We start from the raw sequence: 23459 nt of genomic DNA on the forward strand, positions 1-23459 counted from the left end.
TATACTACACAATAATTATAATAATAATAAAATAATATTAAAAAAAAAAAACATAACCCTTCTAGGGTATAAGTTTACAAAAATAAATCATCATCATATACAATACATACACATAAATTAAAATTATATAAATTTTTTTTCTTTACTAAATTATAACAAACATCAAAAGTAAAAGTTTTTATTTTTTGAAATCAAATTGATAAAATATGTTTTTTTGTTTTGAAATAAAAATATTTAAAAAAAAAAAAAGTAGTGAAAAATTTTATTAAAAGTAATTGGCTAAAAACAGTGTTAATTATATATATTTTATAAAAACTTTACACACAAAATATATTTATATTTATTTTTTTCATTTTCATTTTTGTTTTTTTTTTTTTTAAGTGAAATCATTAAAATTAAATAAAAATTATTGTGATATTTATTACACCAAAACAAAATTGTCTATTACATACAAGTGTTCTTTAAAAAAAATGTTAAATTTTATATATATTTTTTTTAACAAAATTCAGTTGATCTGGGTTTTTTTTGTTTAAATTAAGCTTAGAGCTGTTTTTAATCCTATTTTTTTGTTTTATTTATTTTTTTTTTTTAATTTTTTAAGTTTTATATAATAAGGTACAATTTTCTTTATACAAAATTTACATTTACAAATATTTCTTTTTTTTTTTTTTGTTATTTATTTAAAAAAATCTGTTTTTTCAATTATCTTTTAATTTTTTTTTATAAGGCTTTTTTTAAAATATTTTAAACCTTTATATTTTTATAACATTTATTTAGTTAATTTTTTTAGAAAATTCTATGTCCTTTGTGTTTCCCGTTGCTCCTGACTTTTCGTTTTCTTCAGTGGCACTCTCACAAATGTATTCAGTTCTTCCGTTTGTTTGTTGGAACGTTGGGCTAGTTTTTTAGAATTTCTATTCAGATTATATAATTCTAAATCTTCCTCTTCATCATCATCGTCTTCATCTTCGATATTTATCTCACCATGTTGTTGTTGTTGCTGCTGCTGTGTTTGCACTTGTCTTTCATAGTCGATTTCCTCTTCTTCTTCGTCGTCGTCTTCTTCATCCTCCTCTCCGAGATTAGCTTCAGCATCAACCTTTAGTAGAGTACTTGACGAGGTAATACGATTTTTCCGACGTCCATTGGTGGGTATTTTATTGTACTTGGTTGTTTTACGGGCCGGGTGGTTTGTGGAGCGCTAAAAGAAAAGATTTGGAAAAAGAAAAGAAAAGATTTTATTCGGAGAGTCTTTAAAATGAAATTTGTATAAAGTTGAAAATCTAAGGAGAAGACCTTCTAGGTGGTCTTATGGATTAAACTTGTACATAAGTCTTTACAAAGTCTGTATCTATTGATTTCTACTTTATCACAGAGAATCCTCCTAAACCCTCAACCTTCAAAAAGGTTTTGTAGTTGCAGTCCCAAAAGTTTCAAATATGCTTGTCTGCTAAAACAAATAACGATCTATATAAAAAAAAACATATAAAAAATGTCCTTAATGCTGTTAAAATTTCTCTCTACATATAGGCTGTAGTTTTAGACAACCAAATTATACCGTTTAGTATTTTTTTCAGTTTTATTTGACTTGTTTTTCTATCTAAAAACGGCATATTTAATGAGTTTTTACTCTTTTTTTTTACTTCTCTTCAAATATGCTATGTTTAAAGGATATAAAATGGGATTTTTTATATGCCAACATGATGCTTAAGGCTAAACGTTTCAAAGTATTTGATTTCTAGGTTTTTACCATCAGTTTTTTTATAGGATTTACATATGTGTATTGTAGGTCATTGTAGCCCTTAAAACATGCACATTTTTAGGGATTTTTTTTAATTTTAAAGAATTTAATATTAATTTTTCACCATATACAATCTTCCATCCTTGAGCAAAAAGCAGAGGCGTCACGAGCAAAAACCTATGTATTAAATTCTGCAAACACACGACGTTTGTACCAAACTTATTCTTGTTTTCTTCAAAATTACGATTCATCTTCAAGTATAAAATCTAAATTAGGCGTATACTTAATATTTGTACTATCGATTAAGCATTAACACGTATACGTACAGGTGTCGTCAATAAAAACAGTGCAGTTTGACAATGTAAACCTTTCCACTTGAAATGAAAAGCAAGGAAGACTACAAGAGAGTAAATAAAAAATCCGAAAGGTTTGCAAAGTATGAGCCTGAGAAAATTACCTTTTTTGCGAAAAAGACACAGATGCCCCTAACCTTTGGGAGTTAGTTAGTTAGTTAGGTAGTTAGTTAGTTAGTTAGTTAGTTAGTTAGTTAGTTAGTTAGTTAGGTAGTTAGTTAGTTAGTTAGTTAGTTAGTTAGTTAGTTAGTTAGTTAGTTAGTTAGTTAGTTAGTTAGTTAGTAGTTAGTTAGTAGTTAGTTAGTTAGTTAGTTAGTTAGTTAGTTAGTTAGTTAGTTAGTTAGTTAGTTAGTTAGTTAGTTAGTTAGTTAGTTAGTTAGTTAGTTAGTTAGTTAGTTAGTTAGTTAGTTAGTTAGTTAGTTAGTTAGTTAGTTAGTTAGTTAGTTAGTTAGTTAGTTAGTTAGTTAGTTAGTTAGTTAGTTAGTTAGTTAGTTAGTTAGTTAGTTAGTTAGTTAGTTAGTTAGTTAGTTAGTTAGTTAGTTAGTTAGTTAGTTAGTTAGTTAGTTAGTTAGTTAGTTAGTTAGTTAGTTAGTTAGTTAGTTAGTTAGTTAGTTAGTTAGTTAGTTAGTTAGTTAGTTAGTTAGTTAGTTAGTTAGTTAGTTAGTTAGTTAGTTAGTTAGTTAGTTAGTTAGTTAGTTAGTTAGTTAGTTAGTTAGTTAGTTAGTTAGTTAGTTAGTTAGTTAGTTAGTTAGTAGTTAGTTAGTTAGTTAGTTAGTTAGTTAGTTAGTTAGTTAGTTAGTTAGTTAGTTAGTTAGTTAGTTAGTTAGTTAGTTAGTTAGTTAGTTAGTTAGTTAGTTAGTTAGTTAGTTAGTTAGTTAGTTAGTTAGTTAGTTAGTTAGTTAGTTAGTAGTTAGTTAGTTAGTTAGTTAGTTAGTTAGTTAGTTAGTTAGTTAGTTAGTTAGTTAGTTAGTTAGTTAGTTAGTTAGTTAGTTAGTTAGTTAGTTAGTTAGTTAGTTAGTTAGTTAGTTAGTTAGTAGTAGTTAGTTAGTTAGCTAGTTAGAAACCCTGGTTTCTATCGGACCCTGTTTTCAGTTAGTTATAAAAATTCTTGAAAGTACAGTGAAATTCGTTTTAGCTGCGGTTTTTTGTATCGAAATACAATCTTTTTAAAGCAGATATCGTGGCTTTACTATAAGTCTCTTTAGTAGATCCCTTTAGCTGATCTGTTGAAATGATTTCACTTTATAATATTGACAACAAATTGTACAGATCCTAAAATTTCGACTCATACCCATAACATTTCGATACCAGACATTTTACGTACCAAAAATATTAACATACATACCTACATAAATATGAATATCTATGCACATATACAGTCCTCATAACGGAATTGTTTCCAGGACATGTACTTATAAAAGTATGCAACACAAATGCGTGAGTGAGTGAATGTCTGTGACTTCATGCCTGTATTTTATCTTTATGTTTTAGCCTATTAAAAAATGGCTGTGTATCATTTATTTAAATGGTCTTTAAAAGTACGTGTATGCTTTTCAAGTACAAAATCCAATTTTTCGTAATTTTTTTTATAAAACACAACAAAATTGTTGAAAAAGTTTTTTTTCGAAACCGTTTCTACTGCTGGTTTTTATAGAGTTTTGCTTCTTTGTTTAAAGGCTTAAAATATTCGCAAATTTATAAAAAATGTACAGTTTTGCTACTAGGGTCCTGGTAGTCATTTTAAGCTATACAAATATGCCAAATTGTATGTGGGAATATATATGAGTGTTTATTTAGTTATATGAAGAGTGTAGTATGTAAAATATTTATATTAAAAAAACAACGACAGTTTTAATACTAGACATTGATAAATTGGCGCCCCTTAAATGTGAAAAATGTAAAATAAAAATTCTGCCAACGAAAAAAAAATTATAGAAAAAGAAATTGAATACGATTTTATTTTGTCTATGTATTTATGTCATAATGTTTTTACAAGCGATTAAATTTTGTTCTTGTCAATTGACATGCTATAAAACATGTATTGGTGATAAAGTTAAACAAATATAAATACATACACGCATACATGTACATAGTTATTCAAAAAAGTGTAAATGTAGATATTAGGGTAGTATTATTTTATATGTTGTTTTACGTCATATTTTGTCAGTATTTTTCTAGAAGCCAAATAACCTCCTAATATTTACACATACATACACATGCGAATGTGTCCTAATGAAATTACTCATATCCTTTAACATTTACTGACTAATACCATTTTAATGTCTTGTTGTTTTTAGCAAACCTATTGAAGCATAATTCAATTGTTAAAATTTTTACATAAAATTTACATAGAAAAAAACAATTAAGGTTTTTTACAGAGATTACATACTAGACAAAGTTTTATATTTTTAATCCTTAGATTTGCTTGATTGGGGCATAAATAATATCCTAAAATTACCTAAAAAACACATACATATAACATTGTCTAAAATAACTGTTATTATTGTAGAAAATATCCTTGAAACTGGCTTTACTTGCTTGTCTTGGTAAAGTATGTAAATGTGTTTAAAGGTATTAGGTGACATTGATTGATTAATCACAGTATACTTACAAGGAGCATGTTTATGTTGGAAATCAATTAAAATTAAATTAAGTAAAATCAAATAAGCCATATGAAAATGTCAAGATTTATATTTTGTTTGGTTTAAATAACTCAATGAAAATACCTGACCTTTAGTCATATTTAAGAAAATGTGCTCCAAGCTTACTTGTAGGGTTGAGGTCATACGCCAGACTACAAAATTAGAAAATAGTCAACATAATAGCAGAAAACAGACCTGCATATATTATAGTCCAGTCTACCGACTGTTAATACAATAGAGTGTCAATACCATAGACTAGACTATAGCCCAGACCATATACTAAAGTCAAGACTACATATATATCAGACTATAGTAAAGACCATAGACCAGATATAAGTCAAGGCTACAGACCAGTCATTGTCAAGATTATAGACCAGTTTATAGTCAAAGCTATAGACCAGTCCACAGTCTATAGTCAGGACTATATACTAGTCTATATTATAGACTAGAGACTAGTCTATAACTAAGACTATTGACCAGTCTGTATGCAAGACTATAGACCAGCCTATATAAATGATTATAGACCAGTCTATAGGAAAGATTATAGACCAGTCTATTGGCAAGATTTTAGACTAGTTTATAGGCAAACCTATAGACCAGTCTATAGGCAAGACTATAGATTAGTCTATAAGCAAGGCTATAGACCAGTCTATGGGCAAGACTATAGATATGTAAATCTATAGGCAAGACTATAGATCAGTCTATAGACAAGACTATGACCAATCTATAGGCAAGGCTACGGACAAGACTATAGACCAGATAAAAGTCAAGGCTACAGACCAGTCCATAGTCAAGATTATAGACCAGTCCAAAGTCAAGACTATGACCAGTCCATAGTCAAGACTATAGACTAGTCCATAGTTAAGACTATAGACCAGTATATAGTCAAGACTATAGACCAGTCTATAGTCAGGACTAGAGACCAGTTTATAATTGAGACTATAGACCAGTCTGTAGGCAAGACTATAGACCAGGCTTTATAAATGATTATAGACCAGTCTATAGGAAAGATTATAGACCAGTCTATTGGCAAGACTTTAGACTAGTTTATAGGCAAACCTATAGACCACTCTATAGGCAAGACCATAGATGAGTCTATAAGCAAGGCTATAGACCAGTCCATGGACAAGACTATAGATATGTAAGTCTATAGGCAAGACTATGACCAGTCTATGGGCAAGGCTTCAGACAAGTCCATATGCAAGACTGTAGGTCAATCTATAATCAAGACCATAGACCAGTCTATAAGCAAGACCATAGATCAGTCTATTATCAAGATCTATTGGCAAGACTATAGACTAGTTTATAAGCAAACCTATAGACCAGTCTATAGGCAAGACTATAGATTAGTCTATAAGCAAGGCTATAGACCAGTCTATGGGGAAGACTATAGATCAGTCTATAGGCAAGACTGTAGCCTTGCCTATAGACTGGTCATAGTCTATAGGCAAGGCTACAGACCAGTCTATAGGCAAGACTATAGACAAGTCCATACGCAAGACTGTAGGCCAATCTATAATCAAGACCATAGACCAGTCTATAAACAAGATTATAGATCAGTTTATTATCAAGATTATAGACCAACCTATAAACAAGACCATGTACCAGCCTATAGGAATGACTATAGACCAGTCTATAGGTAAGACTATAGACTAGTTTATAGGCTAGACTAGTCCATGAGCAAACCTATAGAACGGTCTATAGGCAAAACTATAGACCAGTCTATAGGCATGACTATAGACCAGTCTACAGGCAAGACTATTGACCGGTCTATAGGCAAGTTTATAGAACCGTCTATAGGCATGTCTATAGACCGGTCTATAGGCAAGTTTATAGACCGATCTATAGGCAAGTCTATAGACTAGTCTATAAGCAAAACTTTAGACCAGTCCATAGGCAAGACTATAGAGCATTCCATTTTCAAAACTATAGACCAGTCTATAGCCAAAACTAGGCTTTAGCCAGGATTAGTTAGAGCCTAGTTTTTCAAAATATATTCTACACTTTACCTAAATTACTCTGTTCATGTCGAACTTTTAAATTCACTTTGAAGGACATTTATTAATAGATAATCTCATATGGCAAGAAAAAATCTTATCATGTCATACCTTCGAATTATTATTTAAATATAATATTTTTGATATTTTTATCTTTTTATTAAAAGTCCCTGCATAAACTCATATAGACCTTATAAAACATTATCCTAGTAGTTAAGACCTTAACACGTCATAACATCAAATCTTCCACAAAATAAAGTCAACAAAAGAGCAGGAAAAATCCCGAAAATAATAATCCTCCATGAGTACCAAACAAAGTAAGACGAGGGGGAAATCAAAAATATGATTTCATATTTGTGACTTGTATGTTTAATATTGCAGACAAGTGACACATAATAGAGGAAAACATCCCACACATTCATACACATTTAAGTATTTAGGTAAGAATACATGACCTGGCTTTGTGTCAAATAAAATAACAACAAATACGGCAGACAACCTATATATACAGCACGTGTAATCTGCTTTTTGATTTGTCAGCAATACGAAGCCACCTACAAGGATTTGCTCACTCACAAACACAAACAAATACACACACATATTTACGTATGTGGGCAAAACCATACATATTCATATTCCACAAAATCCTTAGTTTACCAACAACAAGCTAAACTACTACTAACATAACTAATAACAAAACAAACTTATTGAAGATAGTGGCAACAGAAAGATAACACGTTAGTAAGAGAAGCAGGGGGGAAGGTGAGATTTGACTAAGAAATCCTTATTAAACACCTTAAAATGTACCAACCTGTAAGACGGCAAATATGACAGCAAATACGGTAACAATAAGTAGACAGGCAGCAACCGCAATTGCTGTTATAGTTGTTAACGGTGAACCAACACGTGAGAATAAACCACTAACACCTGTTGACGAGCCATCTGTATCATCTAGTAAATTCCCATAAAGACCGCCACTATTGCCATAGGAACTACCAAATTGTTGCTGTTCGGCTGCGGCTGCTATGCGACGTTTGCCAGCAGGCGAAGCATTTATACAACCACCTGTGAAAATAGGAGACAAATAAACATACAAATGATTAAAACTCATAACAGGAGGAACATTTAATCAAATATTTACTTAATTGGGCAGACAGGAATATGCCGCTAGTATGCTGTTATAATATAATTAATTAAGTTTAAATTTTATTTAACTCACCTGTATCTTTATCACAGTGACAGCAGGATTGATCCTCGGGCGAAGCATCATTGGCACAACAGGGTACACACTGATTATTGAGACGATCTAGATGTAGGGGGAAGGCACAGGTTTGACAGGAATATTGGCCAGGTCCTGTGCAAGAACGACATGATTCATGACATGTTTTGCACGTTTGCGTTGGTGAATCGTAGTATTGTGAACCTAAACATTCCATACAGAGACCACCATCCAACATAAAGTGTGCAGGACATGAGGTACAAGCTAATGGACCAGCACCTGAATAGAATGAAATGATTTTGTTTTGAAGAGGGAAAGTTTTAATGAAATGAATTGTATGTAATACATATTTTCTTAACATTTAATTATAGAATTATGAAAAAGCTTTTTATTTTTTATTAAAAAGCTTTCCTTTAAAGATTTTTAAGTAAAAAGATCTTGTTGACCCTTTTTTGAAAGTTTTGTATAAAAAATAAGTTTTCAAAACTTTTCTATAAAGAAATAATTTTTAGAAAATTGTGTGAGCAAAAAAAGCTTTCGAATATTTTTATAAAAAACTAAATTTTGTAAAAACCAAGTAATTTTTTAAATTTTTTATAAAGAAAGAAATCTTTTAAAAATTTTTCTAAAAAAATTTTTTTAAGAAAGTTTCAGAGAAAACATTTCTTAATAAAAGTCTTAGGTTGTTTTAAAAAACATTTTGGTGAAAAAGCTTTTTATAAAAACTTCTACATTAAGAAACTTTTTTGACATCTTTTATAGTAAAAAGCTTTCAGTAAATCAGTAAATAAAAGCTTACTGATGGCATCATATGAGCTTTTTGTAAAATGCCTTTTAAAAACATTTTCAATGCAAAGATTTTACAGAAAAAATAGTCAGTATTTTTTTGAAAAAGCTTTATTTTACAGAAAGCTATTTATTAAAGCTTTTAAAAAAATTTGGTTTTTTGTAAAAGACCCTTTCAGCCTTTACAGTAAAAAGCTTTCTGTTAATTTTTTCAGTAAATAAAAGCTTTTATTAGAAAGGTTTCTAAATGGAAAGCTCTTTATGGAATATCTTACTGATGACATGATACGAGCTTTTTGTAAGAAGCTTTTTAAAAGTATCTTCAATGCAAAGCTTTTATAGAAAAAAATGGAAACAGTATTTTTCTGTAAAAAGCTTTTTTACAGAAAGCTATTTATAAAAAAGCTTTTATAAAAACTTAAGTTTTTTTGTGAAATACCTTTTAAAACGGCTTTCGGTGTTAATAAAAAGTTTTTTGAAATACATTCTTTTTATAAAAGCTTTTTCAGTAATTGTTTTTCCACTAAAATGCTCATACAAAGGAGTTCTCTAAAAGCTTTTACAGTAAATTTAATTTTTTAGTAAGAATCTTTTTACAAAAGCTTAGTTTCTATAAAAGTTTTTTTTCGAAGCATTTTCAGCGTAAAACTTTTACAGAAATAAGCTTTTTTAACAGAAAGCTGTTTATTAAAGCTTTATTAGAAAAAAAAAAAACATTTTCGGTCAAAAACTTTTAGTTTTTTGTAAAAATGCTTTTAAAACGGCTATTGATATAAATAAAAAGTTGTTTGATATAAAATCTTTCTAAAATACTATTCCAAGTTCTAAAACTGCATGGTCATGAACCCATTTTGGTCACAAAATGTTCAGTATTAATATGTATTTAAAACTCATACAATATAAACTATTGGACACAAAAACAGCTAAAAAGAAATTTGCACAGCATAAAAATGTCAATTTCCTCTTAAAAAACATGTTTAAATATTGCGTTTTTTTTTTTGCTATAAAAATTGCTATTGACGGAACAACATATTGCACCTTAAATCTGAACACATACAAATTGCAACTCAAACATATAAAAAGCGTACATACATATACAAAAGTTAGGTACACACAGACATAAAACAAAAAACAAAAAAACGTATACAACACTTACCATTACAAGTTTTACAATAATGATGACACTTTTGACAACCAAACTCTGACTTATAAAAACCTTCGGGACATTCAGGATGACATTCACCACCAGCTAACTGCCAACCACTGGGGCATTGAACGCATTGATCACGACGCGGACCACTGCAGGTATGACAGCTGAGATAACACTTGGCACAGGTGCCACGGTCGCTATAATAGCTGTTCATAGCAATGGCGCGATGATGACCACGTTGAAAAGCACGATAATGATGGCAACAATGGAAAATTTCATAGAAAGAAAATAAAATAGTATGGAAAAGAAAAAGTGTGAATAAAAGTTAAAGAATATATATATATATATATATAGTCATAATGTTTCATAAAGGTAAGTTTCTCTTTGGAAGTATTTTATCTTTTTTTGTAAAATGTTTCAGCAAAGTTTTTCAGTGTTAAGAGTTTTCAGAAAAAAACTATGATTTGTCTAAAAGTTTTGGAAAAAATATAATAACAAAACAAAGTTATTGTTAAAATAAATGATAGTAGTAGGGTGGTTTAGAAAATTTTATGAAAATATTCTTAAAAAAGGAACGTATTCGAAATGTTTGAAAATTTTGTATAAATAGATTCGAAAACAGTAGAGAAATTTTCGAAAATTTTCTATAAAGAAGAGAAATTTTCGAAAATTTTCTATAAAGAAGAGAAATTTTCGAAAATTTTCTATAAAGAAGAAAAATTTTCGAAAATTTTCTATAAAGAAGAGAAATTTTCGAAAATTTTCTATAAAGTAGAAAAATTTTCAAAAATTTTCTTAAAGAAGAGAAATTTTCGAAAAATTTCCTTAAAGTAGAGAAATTTTCGAAAATTTTCTATAAAGAAGAGAAACTTTCAAAAATTTTCTATCAAGAAGAGAAACTTTCGAAAATTTTGTATAAAGAAGAGAAATTTTCGAAAATTTTCTATAAAGAAGAGAAACTTTCGAAAATTTTCTATAAAGAAGAGAAACTTTCGAAATAAAGAAAATTTTTATAAAAATTGAGAATTTAAAAAAGTATTTTTTTTTTAATTTTTATAAAAAAAAGAGATTTTTCTTTTATTGTTAATTTAATCAATTGTAATTATCAGTTGCTCTTAACAACCAATAGCCTATTGATATCACTTATGTCCATTAAGATAAAAATATATTTTCTTTGCAAAATTCAATATGTTAAAATTTAATAAACCCATTATAAATCGATTTCATTTTAACATTTTGTAAAAAGAAAAAAAAAAAAAAAAAAAAAAAAAAAAAAAAAAAAACTCTTCAAAAGCGAAACAAAGTATATTGTTAATAGTAAAAGTTTTCATCTTTTATGGCCCACAATACTTACCCATCGGCACAGGTAGTACGACATTCACCACTTTGCAGTTGTAATCCTTTGGCACAGGCTGTACAATTCATACGTGAGACACATTGAGTACATGTATGTAGACATTTAGCACAAACGCCAGCCTCCATATAGAAACCATCATCGCACGAGCTAACGCAGTGATTGTTTTGCAGCAGCAGACTTTGGGGACAACTTAAACAATTTGATTCGGTGGGTCCATCACATGTCTCACAAGTGCTATGACATGGATGACAATGGTTGTTATCGTAGTATTCAGCTGAAAACAAGACAAGAGGAAATTAAAAAAGAAAATCTATGTAACAAAGTGGACAAAAAATGGAAACTATAGTTTCCAATTTACATTAATGGAGCCAAACATATGTATGTATATAGATTGTAGTAGAATTTTAAAAGCAGCCTTAAGGTTTGGATGGAAATAACGAAATCTTAAAGCGTTCATGAATATGGGGTGAATTTTAGTCATTCATTAACTTTAGCGAAATTTATAATCTTGGTAAGAAGTCGAATAAAGTGGCTATATGTATGAACAATATTTCATAAGTTTGCTTATTTTCCAGACAGCAGAGCATACTATAGTTTTGCTTGGTCAGTTCCAGTTCAGTTCTAGTTCGTTCTAGTTCATTCTAGTTCAGTCTAGTCAGTTCTAGTTCAGTTCTAGTTCAGTTCTATTCAGTTCTAGTTCAGTTCTAGTTCAGTTCTAGTCAGTTCTAGTTCAGTTCTAGTTCAGTTCTAGTTCAGTTCTAGTTCAGTTCTAGTTCAGTTCTAGTTCAGTTCTAGTTCAGTTTCTAGTTCAGTTCTAGTTCAGTTCTAGTTCAGTTCTAGTTCAGTTCTAGTTCAGTTCTAGTTCAGTTCTAGTTCAGTTCTAGTTCAGTTCTAGTTCAGTCAGTTCTAGTTCAGTTCTAGTTCAGTTCTAGTTCAGTTCTAGTTCAGTTCTAGTCAGTTCTAGTTCAGTTCTAGTCATTCTAGTTCAGTTCTAGTTCAGTTCTAGTGCAGTTCTAGTTCAGTTCTAGTTCAGTTCTAGTTCAGTTCTAGTTCAGTTCTAGTTCAGTTCTAGTTCAGTTCTAGTTCAGTCTAGTTCAGTTCAGTTCAGTTCTAGTTCAGTTCTAGTTCAGTTCTAGTTCAGTTCTAGTTCAGTTCTAGTTCAGTTCTAGTTCAGTTCTAGTTCAGTTCTAGTTCAGTTCTAGTTCAGTAGTCAGTTCTAGGTTCAGTTCTAGTTCAGTTCTAGTTCAGTTCTAGTTCAGTTCTAGTTCAGTTCTAGTTCAGTTCTAGTTCAGTTTCTAGTTCAGTTTCTAGTTCAGTTCTAGTTCAGTTCTAGTTCAGTTCTAGTTCAGGTTCTAGTTCAGTTCTAGTTCAGTTCTAGTTCAGTTCTAGTTCAGTTCTAGTTCAGTTCTAGTTCAGTTCTAGTTCAGTTTCTAGTTCAGTCTAGTTCTAGTTCAGTTCTAGTTCAGTTCTAGTTCAGTTCTAGTTCAGTTCTAGTTCAGTTCTAGTTCAGTTCTAGTTCAGTTCTAGTTCAGTTCTAGTTCAGTTCTAGTTCAGTTCTAGTTCAGTTCTAGTTCAGTTCTAGTTCAGTTCTAGTTCAGTTCTAGTTCAGTTCTAGTTCAGTTCTAGTTCAGTTCTAGTTCAGTTCTAGTTCAGTTCTAGTTCAGTTCTAGTTCAGTTCTAGTTCAGTTCTAGTTCAGTTCTAGTTCAGTTCTAGTTCAGTTCTAGTTCAGTTCTAGTTCAGTTCTAGTTCAGTTCTAGTTCAGTTCTAGTTCAGTTCTAGTTCAGTTCTAGTTCAGTTCTAGTTCAGTTCTAGTTCAGTTCTAGTTCAGTTCTAGTTCAGTTCTAGTTCAGTTCTAGTTCAGTTCTAGTTCAGTTCTAGTTCAGTTCTAGTTCAGTTCTAGTTCAGTTCTAGTTCAGTTCTAGTTCAGTTCTAGTTCAGTTCAGTAGTTCTAGTTCAGTTCTAGTTCAGTTCTAGTTCAGTTCTAGTTCAGTTCTAGTTCAGTTCTAGTTCAGTTCTAGTTTTCAGTTCTAGTTCAGTTCCTGTTCAGTTTAGTTCTAGAATCAGATCTGTATTTATGACGATACTATGTAAAGTTCTGATATATATTCCGAGAGGAATAACAATTTAGATCGTATGTAGTTACTGATTTCTGTTGTTGTTAGCTATATTTAGTACTTTTAATACCGTTATTTGCCCAAGGACGTTTTATAATGGGCAAGAGCAAAAAACCAAACACGAGAACCAACAACAAAATTCAGCAAATTCCTCTCATGTTATAGTATCAACAAAACAGAGCACAACAACAACAAAAGTTATGAATTGTTTGCATTTAAAATTACTCATACTATTACATTGAATGACCTTAAAAGACAGGTGAACGAGAGTGAGCAAGAAAGGCGAAAAAATGGCTCACATAACAATATCGCAAACAAAGAGTTAAAGCGTTTTTTTTTTTGTGTTTTCCTTTTATGTTTTTTTAAACAACAATTTATGGTCAAATATTTTGTATATACATAAATGTAGGTGTGTGCATGGAAGTCCTCTTGGCTGTTGTTGTTATTGTTCATGTTTTATTTGGATGACTGATAAAAATCCAATTTAAATTATGCATTTTTATTGCGTACAATATGTTGTTGTTATTGCAGATAAATTACCTTTTGAAGAGATTGTTGTTTTTTGGTAGTGTAAATGTGTGTGTGTGTATTTGCATTTTTTTACATTAAATCTATAAAGTAAAGCATACTTTTGGGTGATAAAGGTAATTTTAATGACATTTGCTTTTGAAATTTAATTTAAAAGATATTTTCCTTATTTAAATTACATTTTTTAAATGAAAATAAAAAGGTACAATGTAATAAAGGTTAATGTAGATAGATTATTATGTAAATATGGTTACACAATTTAATTAGAAAGTTAATTAAAATGTTTTCGGAAAATTTAAATGTTAAACCTTTTCTAAAAAAAATATGTTTCAAAAGAAAAGTATTAAAACTAAAAATTTGCTGATTTTGTAAACAACTCAAGTGTTGTTCAACATTTTTTTATGAAAACTACATTTAAATACACATACTTTAACTTGATTTATTAGCTTCCTGCAATGAAAATTGTCAACAACTCTGTTTGGAGTACAAAGATATTGAGTTTTTTTCTCCTTTCAATTTTAGTGATTTTGGTACAATGTTGATTTCACATGATTGATGTAAAAGTTCTTTTTAACCACATTTCAACTTTTGTTCATTTCAGAAAAACAAAAACGAGAAGAAAAACTCTCAACGGAAATGTGAACAAACAAATGCGTGACGCCTAAATGATTAACAAACGTTCATATAAATCAAATACGAAACCTCTATTGTACAAAGCTCTGACACCTCGGTCAAATATTAGAAGGACCATCATCATAAAATTCCAATACACAGCAATATATATTTGTGTATATGTATGTATAACAGACGCTAAAAGTGCCCTGTAAGAGCTGTTATCTTGAACAGCAAACAAAAATTGTCGCTGAAAAAACATACGCATTAGGTGGGTCCCATAAAAAGGTAATTTTTATACCTTTACAGTTCAATTTTAGATCTAGTTCAGTACTAGTTTAGTTCTAGTTCAGTTCTAGTACAGTTCTAGTTCAGTTCTAGTTCAGTTCTAGTTCAGTTCTAGTTCAGTTCTAGTTCAGTTCTAGTTCAGTTCTAGTTCAGTTCTAGATCAGTTCTAGTTCAGTTCTAGTTCAGTCTAGTTCAGTTCTAGTTCAGTTCTAGTTCAGTTCTAGTTCAGTTCTAGTTCAGTTCTAGTTCAGTTCTAGTTCAGTTCTAGTTCAGTTCTAGTTCAGTTCTAGTTCAGTTCTAGTTCAGTTCTAGTTCAGTTCTAGTTCAGTTCTAGTTCAGTTCTAGTTCAGTTCTAGTTCAGCTCTAGTTCAGTTCTAGTTCAGTTGTTCTAGTTCAGTTCTAGTTCAGTTCTAGTTCAGTTCTAGTTCAGTTCTAGTTCAGTTCTAGTTCAGTTCTAGTTCAGTTCTAGTTCAGTTCTAGTTCAGTTCTAGTTCAGTTCTAGTTCAGTTCTAGTTCAGTTCTAGTTCAGTTCTAGTTCAGTTCTAGTTCAGTTCTAGTTCAGTTCTAGTTCAGTTCTAGTTCAGTTCTAGTTCAGTTCTAGTTCAGTTCTAGTTCAGTTCTAGTTCAGTTCTAGTTCAGTTCTAGTTCAGTTCTAGTTCAGTTCTAGTTCAGTTCTAGTTCAGTTCTAGTTCAGTTCTAGTTCAGTTCTAGTTCAGTTCTAGTTCAGTTCTAGTTCAGTTCTAGTTCAGTTCTAGTTCAGTTCTAGTTCAGTTCTAGTTCAGTTCTAGTTCAGTTCTAGTTCAGTTCTAGTTCAGTTCTAGTTCAGTTCTAGTTCAGTTCTAGTTCAGTTCTAGTTCAGTTCTAGTTCAGTTCTAGTTCAGTTCTAGTTCAGTTCTAGTTCAGTTCTAGTTAGTTCAGTTCTAGTTCTGTTCTAGTTCAGTTCTAGTTCAGTTCTAGTTCAGTTCTAGTTCAGTTCTAGTTCAGTTCTAGTTCAGTTCTAGTTCAGTTCTAGTTCAGTTCTAGTTCGGTTCTAGTTCAGTTCTAGTTCAGTTCTAGTTCAGTTCTAGTTCAGTTCTAGTTCAGTTCTAGTTCAGTTCTAGTTCAGTTCTAGTTCAGTTCTAGTTCAGTTCTAGTTCAGTTCTAGTTCAGTTCTAGTTCAGTTCTAGTTCAGTTCTAGTTCAGTTCTAGTTCAGTTCTAGTTCAGTTCTAGTTCAGTTCTAGTTCAGTTCTAGTTCAGTTCTAGTTCAGTTCTAGTTCAGTTCTAGTTCAGTTCTAGTTCAGTTCTAGTTCAGTTCTAGTTCTTGTTGAGTTCTATTTTGGTGAATCACTTCTAATTCAGTTCGATTTAAGTACTGGTTTAGTACAAGTTCAGTCAATCAGTTTTTACAATTCTTCTAATATTGAGAAAAACAAGGAGCAAGGAAATGAAGTGCTTCACTCTTAAATCGCAAAAGCCACTCCTAATGTATACATGTTCCCCAACATATACCCTCAAGCTAATTGTGTAAAACTAAGAAAACCAATAGTAGAACAAAAACGTAACGATAAAAAGTTATCGTTTAACCTCCCACCCCATTCCAACTCCATTTCTCATTTCATATTCATACTCACATTCTTCGCAATTTTCACTGCCGGTGATAATACATTTTCCTTTTTTATTACGAGTCCAATTTTGCAGGCATGTTAGACAAAAACCATTGGTCGTACATGTGGCGCAACCCGTCGGACACGCTACACATTCTTGGCGTTTTTTATCAGCATAGTAACCGTCTGGACAGCGATTTAAACATTTACCATCGAGGGCATAACGACCGGAACGACAAGTGATGCATTGTGATTCCGCCGAACCGTTGCAAGTGTCACAAGATGAATGGCATGAAGCGCAGCTAAAAGGAAAAAAAGTAAACAAGAAAAGAATTTAGCAGGGGACCAAACATTTTGGTGGGTGGCTACAAAAGAGTGTAAACAGATACACATATAGTTGAATTTAACAGTAACAAAAAAGTTAATTTAGTTTAAGCCTAAAAGTAGACTATAAGAAAAACCTCCTGTAGCATAGTTTAAGTTGTTTCAGAAAGCATTTGCATATAGGTTAGGGATTTTTTCCTTATAATTTCAAATGGTTTTTTGATTGCCAAACAGCTTGCAGGAAAAAAAACAAAATATTTTGCAATGTTATCCAGCAGATATATTTGCATGCTAAAAAAATTCAAATTGCTAGCAATTTTTAGCTATTTTTCTTTATTTTACTTAAAGTTTTAGTCTGAAAAATATTTCAACTAATAATGAAGAATGAAAAATTCTTTCAGAAAAAACAGAATTTATTTTTTCGTACCTAAACCCCAAACAAATTCTATTGTAACTTTAAACACGTTTTAACTTAGATGAATAGAAAGATACATTACCAAACATCGACTACTGAAGTATATGCACTTTTGTATATGGAGAAAACTTTCACATGGGTATACACATACATTTATATTTCTGAATATTTTTTTCAATTGCCACATCATCATTGATGCTGCAGTTGCAATAACTGAATACAAAAGATGTTGTTAAGTTTGGTTTGTAATTTTTTCCGAATCCTTTTTCTACGTATACATATACATATGTTTGTACGTGGTAGTAGTTTCAATTGCAATTCATTCATTGCATTCAATTTGCATTGAATATGAAACCATAGAAATATGGAGAAAAAGAAAAATACTCTCATTATGATGATGGTTGTATTATAGCTGAAGAATTCTTTTGATTTGCATGATTTTTTCTCTTTGGCATAGTGGCTGTAGTATGTGGAAACGGACTTTAGCAAGTGTGGGAAAATTATATTTGTTTGTGGAAAATCTTACCTAAAGCCCTTCTTAATTTCAAATTTGTATATCAATCGAATACCTTTCAATTTAATTTATCTGTGTGTGTTCTAACTAATTAATGCCCGCAATTTTAAAGCACATAATATAAACAATTCACGAACTTTGCAACTGAACTAGAACTGAACTAGAACTGAACTAGAACTGAACTAGAACTGAACTAGAACTGAACTAGAACTGAACTAGAACTGAACTAGAACTGAACTAGAACTGAACTAGAACTGAACTAGAACTGAACTAGAACTGAACTAGAACTGAACTAGAACCGAACTAGAACTGAACTAGAACTGAACTAGAACTGAACTAGAACTGAACTAGAACTGAACTAGAACTGAACTAGAACTGAACAGAACTGAACTGAAACTGAAAGTAGAACTGAACTAGAACTGAACTAGAACTGGAACTAGAACTGAACTAGAACTGAACTAGAACTGAACTAGGAACTGAAACTAGAACTGACTAGAAAACTGAACTAGAACTGAACTAGAAACTGAACTAGAACTGAACTAGAACTGAACTAGAACTGAACTAGAACTGAACTAGACGAAATAGAACTGAACTAGAATGAACTAGAACTGAACTAGAACTGAACTAGAACTGAACTAGAACTGAACTAGAACTGAACTAGAACTGAACTAGAACTGAACTAGAACTGAACTAGAACTGAACTAGAACTGAACTAGAACTGAACTAGAACTGAAGTAGAACTGAACTAGAACTGAACTAGAACTGAACTAGAACTGAACTAGAACTGAACTAGAACTGAACTAGAACTGAACTAGAACTGAACTAGAACTGAACTAGAACTGAACTAGAACTGAACTAGAACTGAACTAGAACTGAACTAGAACTGAACTAGAACTGAACTAAATGAAACTAGAACTGAACTAGAACTGAACTAGAACTGAACTAGAACTGAACTAGAACTGAACTAGAACTGAACTAGAACTGAACTAGAACTGAACTAGAACTGAACTAGAGAACTGAACTAGAACTGAACTAGAACTGAACTAGAACTGAACTAGAACTGAACTAGAACTGAACTAGAACTGAACTAGAACTGAACTAGAACTGAACTAGAACTGAACTAGAACTGAACTAGAACTGAACTAGAACTGAACTAGAAACTGAACTAGAACTGAACTAGAACTGAACTAGAACTGAACTAGAACTGAACTAGAACTGAACTAGAACTGAACTAGAACTGAACTAGAACTGAACTAGAACTGAACTAAACTGAACTAGAACTGAACTAGAACTGAACTAGAACTGAACTAGAACTGAACTAGAACTGAACTAGAACTGAACTAGAACTGAACTAGAACTGAACTAGAACTGAACTAGAACTGAACTAGAACTGAACTAGAACTGAACTAGATTTGAACTAGAACTGAACTAGAACTGAACTAGAACTGAACTAGAACTGAACTAGAACTGAACTAGAACTGAACTAGAACTGAACTAGAACTGAACTAGAACTGAACTAGAACTGAACTAGAACTGAACTAGAACTGAACTAGAACTGAACTAGAACTGAACTAGAACTGAACTAGAACTGAACTAGAACTGAACTAGAACTGAACTAGAACTGAACTAGAACTGAACTAGAACTGAACTAGAACTGAACTAGAACTGAACTAGAACTGAACTAGAACTGAACTAGAACTGAACTAGAACTGAACTAGAACTGAACTAGAACTGAACTAGAACTGAACTAGAACTGAACTAGAACTGAACTAGAACTGAACTAGAACTGAACTAGAACTGAACTAGAACTGAACTAGAACTGAACTAGAACTGAACTAGAACTGAACTAGAACTGAACTAGAACTGAACTAGAACTGAACTAGAACTGAACTAGAACTGAACTAGAACTGAACTAGAACTGACTAGAACTGAACTAGAACTGAACTAGAACTGAACTAGAACTGAACTAGAACTGAACTAGAACTGAACTAGAACTGAACTAGAACTGAACTAGAACTGAACTAGAACTGAACTAGAACTGAACTAGAACTGAACTAGAACTGAACTAGAACTGAACTAGAACTGAACTAGAACTGAACTAGAACTGAACTAGAACTGAACTAGAACTGAACTAGAACTGAACTAGAACTGAACTAGAACTGAACTAGAACTGAACTAGAACTGAACTAGAACTGAACTAGAACTGAACTAGAACTGAACTGAACTAAAAAATAATAAATAATTTTTTTCTCATTAGAGACACAATTTTCTCACAATTACTTTTTAATTAAGTACTAATTATTTCTCTTTATTTTTTACCCCTTAAAAGTCCCCTGAGGTAGTTTCTAGAAATTTTCCATATTTTTTGTTGTCATAAATGAAACTTAACAAATTCCCATTAAATTCAATTTGAATTTAATTTAACAATTTTGATGATATCATCAAGCAAAACAACACATAAAGAATATAAACTTGAACATTTAATTTCCTATTCAATTAATGAGATGCAGTAGAGAAAATACCAATCAAATATGTACGAAACTCCATATCGCTACGCCATACATCCATCCATCCCTTCGAACACTTTTCACTCAAACCCCAACTAACCCACAATGGTCGTAAATACTTCAAGTGTCAATTTGCTAATAATACACATGCATTTTGTATCTCGTTATTGAGGTATTAGGTGGATGGAGTGAAAAAAATCTGGTATGAATTAAAGTTATTTCTGTGAAAAACAGCAAGAGAATACATTTGGTAATTATAACGGATGAGGACGTTTTGAAGAGACTATGTTATTGATTTTATAAATTACAGAACTATATGTATATAGCGGTACTTAAAGCTTGAAATAGAATTTTTACATATGTATATCATTAAAATTTATTTAGAAAAATTAATGCCAACATTTATTTAATTGTCTACAATTTTGTTTGTATGCTTATTAATCCCCCCAATAGCTTTACAAAAACATTCATCAGTTATATGGAAAAATACAAGAACTAAGATAGATAACAACTTTATTTAGCAGTGAGTACTTGATTAAACACTAAATGAATTTATAAGTGGCAGTTAATGAGATTGGCGAAAATCATCTACAAAATCAACTAATTAAAACAAAATTTCAAATGGGAAAAGCAAATATTTAATATAAGTCTTGTTTAAAATGTTTCTACTGTTAAATTTAATATAATACAGCTATGTTCATTAACGTTTTATTCATATTTCACACTTCCTAGTAGTTAATTTTTTTTGCAATAAACTTTTTTAAAAATATTTTTATTAACTTAACTATTCTTAAGTTCCCAAGCAACTAAGGCACAATATTAAACAAATGCGTTAAGAGCCAAATAGTTAAAATCATAAAGGTAGGTTCTAAATGGGGTATGTGAATTCTCACTAAACCAAATCAGCAAGATAGGTTTTTGGTATAAATTCTCGCCATACGGATGTAAACTAAAACTGAACTAGAAAGAACTGAACTAGAACTGAACTAGAACTGAACTAGAACTGAACTAGAACTGAACTAGAACTGAACTAGAACTGAACTAGAACTGAACTAGAACTGAACTAGAACTGAACTAGAACTGACTAGAACTGACTAGAACTGAACTAGAACTGAACTAGAACTGAACTAGAACTGAACTAGAACTGAACTAGAACTGAACTAGAACTGACTAGAACTGAACTAGAACTGAACTAGAACTGAACTAGAACTGAACTAGAACTGAACTGAACTAGAACTGAACTAGAACTGAACTAGAACTGAACTAGAACTGAACTAGAACTGAACTAGAACTGAACTAGAACTGAACTAGAACTGAACTAGAACTGAACTAGAACTGAACTAGAACTGAACTAGAACTGAACTAGAACTGAACTAGAACTGAACTAGAACTGAACTAGAACTGAAACTAGAACTGAACTAGAACTGAACTAGAACTGAACTAGAACTGAACTAGAACTGAACTAGAACTGAACTAGAACTGAACTAGAACTGAACTAGAACTGAACTAGAACTGAACTAGAACTGAACTAGAACTGAATAGAACTGAACTAGAACTGACTACGAACTGAACTAGAACTGAACTAGAACTGAACTAGAACTGAACTAGAACTGAACTAGAACTGAACTAGAACTGAACTAGAACTGAACTAGAACTGAACTAGAACTGAACTAGAACTGAACTACTGAACTAGAACTGAACTAGAACTGAACTAGAACTGAACTAGAACTGAACTAGAACTGAACTAGAACTGAACTAGAACTGAACTAGAACTGAACTAGAACTGAACTAGAACTGAACTAGAACTGAACTAGAACTGAACTAGAATTGAACTAGAACGAAAGCAATTTAAGAATATCACATTAAGTGCAGTTTAAAAAAAAAAAAAAAAATTAAAAAACTTATTTCAAATATCAAAGACAATCGTTCAGTTTTTTTAGATTTCAGTTTTCACTTAAATTTTCAATTGGATACACTTGTAAGAGAAATAGTTTTTGTCCAAATAATTTCTTATTTCCCTGTACTCCCCATGGCGCTTTTTGTGCGTGTAATTGTGTGTCAATAACCTCCTTTTCATACATTGTAATATCCTTGAAAAAAATTCAATTTTCCTTATTTTTGCTTTTTCCAAGGAAAAGCCAAACGTTTCCTTGATGTCTAAAGATAATAAATATACAATAATAAATAATCAAATATTACATAATATAAAGAATTTAGTATGTATTTCGTTATTGTTCTACGAGTCGAAGTTGTTGGGGAAGCTATAGCATTTGAAATTGATTGAACATTTAACTAGAAATTGTGTTTTATTAATAAATAAATGATAAATAATAAAAAACAAACACAAATACACGCTTAAGAATATTTGAAGCGATGGCAAATCTAGAGGCGGAAATAAATAGTACACGAATTTGTTGAGCAACTACGAAAGAAATAATGCCAGACGTATAGTTACAAGCAATAAACGAATAAGTCACAATTTACATTAATTTTTTACTAAAATTTAAAAAATTATTTCAGATCTAGTTTAAGCTATATTTTAAACATTTTCAACACAAATCTTTGCTAATTTACGAAAATAACAGAAACTTTAACAAAATATTTTTCTTGTTTTAAACGCAACAACTAAACAATAGAAAATTACATTTCTAGTGAAAAATAAAATTCTTACAAAACTTTTTAGCTTTTGTTCTCCAGCTTGAAAAAAATTCCAACACAAAAAGGAAAAAAAAAATAATACAGCAATTCCTTGAGGCTTTTTTTTCTTTATTTCTTTAGTTTTCTATAAAATTCTTTTGCTTTGTTAAGCTTGAAGTGTCACAAATTCTAGGAAAAGCAATTTTGTTTACATATTTTGAAAATAATAAATTTGACCATGAGACTTAAAAGAAAGAAGAATAATATTATTATGGCGAGGATAAGATTTAAAGGTCAAGTTACAGGACGTATATAATTTATTTTATTTTTTTTGTAAATGTGTCTTTCTAGGCCTCCGTAAATCATATTTATGTTTGGACACACATACTTATTTAGGAATATATATTAGTTTTTATCTGGTTATTTAATCATAAAATATATAATCAAATAAAACTTTAATAAATTCCAATTGATAAGATGATTTATTAAATTAATCATTTGATCACATAAATTAAGTGGTTTGGGTAATGTATAAAAATACTATACTGCTATATAGTATTTGCAATAATGCTTGCGGTATATGGTAGTCATTACAATATTATTCAATTATTCCAATTTTTTTAATATAAAACATTTTGGAATCCATAGTGGTTTCAAACGTTAAGATATCTCGAATAAAGAGGAAAGATA

General features: G+C 30.7%; 1 protein-coding gene across 1 annotated transcript in view; it reads right to left on the reverse strand.

Moving 5' to 3' along the window:
- Positions 1 to 633: 633 nt before the first annotated feature.
- LOC119606485 (furin-like protease 2) overlaps positions 634 to 23459 on the reverse strand; it is a 109114-nt gene continuing 86288 nt past the window's right edge. Inside the window, 6 exon segments of the mRNA XM_037960012.1 lie at positions 634 to 1201; positions 7545 to 7798; positions 7953 to 8231; positions 9895 to 10094; positions 11243 to 11519; positions 16400 to 16674. Coding sequence (XP_037815940.1) covers positions 797 to 1201; positions 7545 to 7798; positions 7953 to 8231; positions 9895 to 10094; positions 11243 to 11519; positions 16400 to 16674 — 1690 coding nt within the window. The 3' untranslated portion in view covers positions 634 to 796.

Source organism: Lucilia sericata, unplaced genomic scaffold (assembly GCF_015586225.1).
Source record: "Lucilia sericata isolate MDLA Ls3-8-SP2 unplaced genomic scaffold, ASM1558622v1 Contig000592F_arrow, whole genome shotgun sequence".
NCBI lineage: Eukaryota > Metazoa > Arthropoda > Insecta > Diptera > Calliphoridae > Lucilia > Lucilia sericata.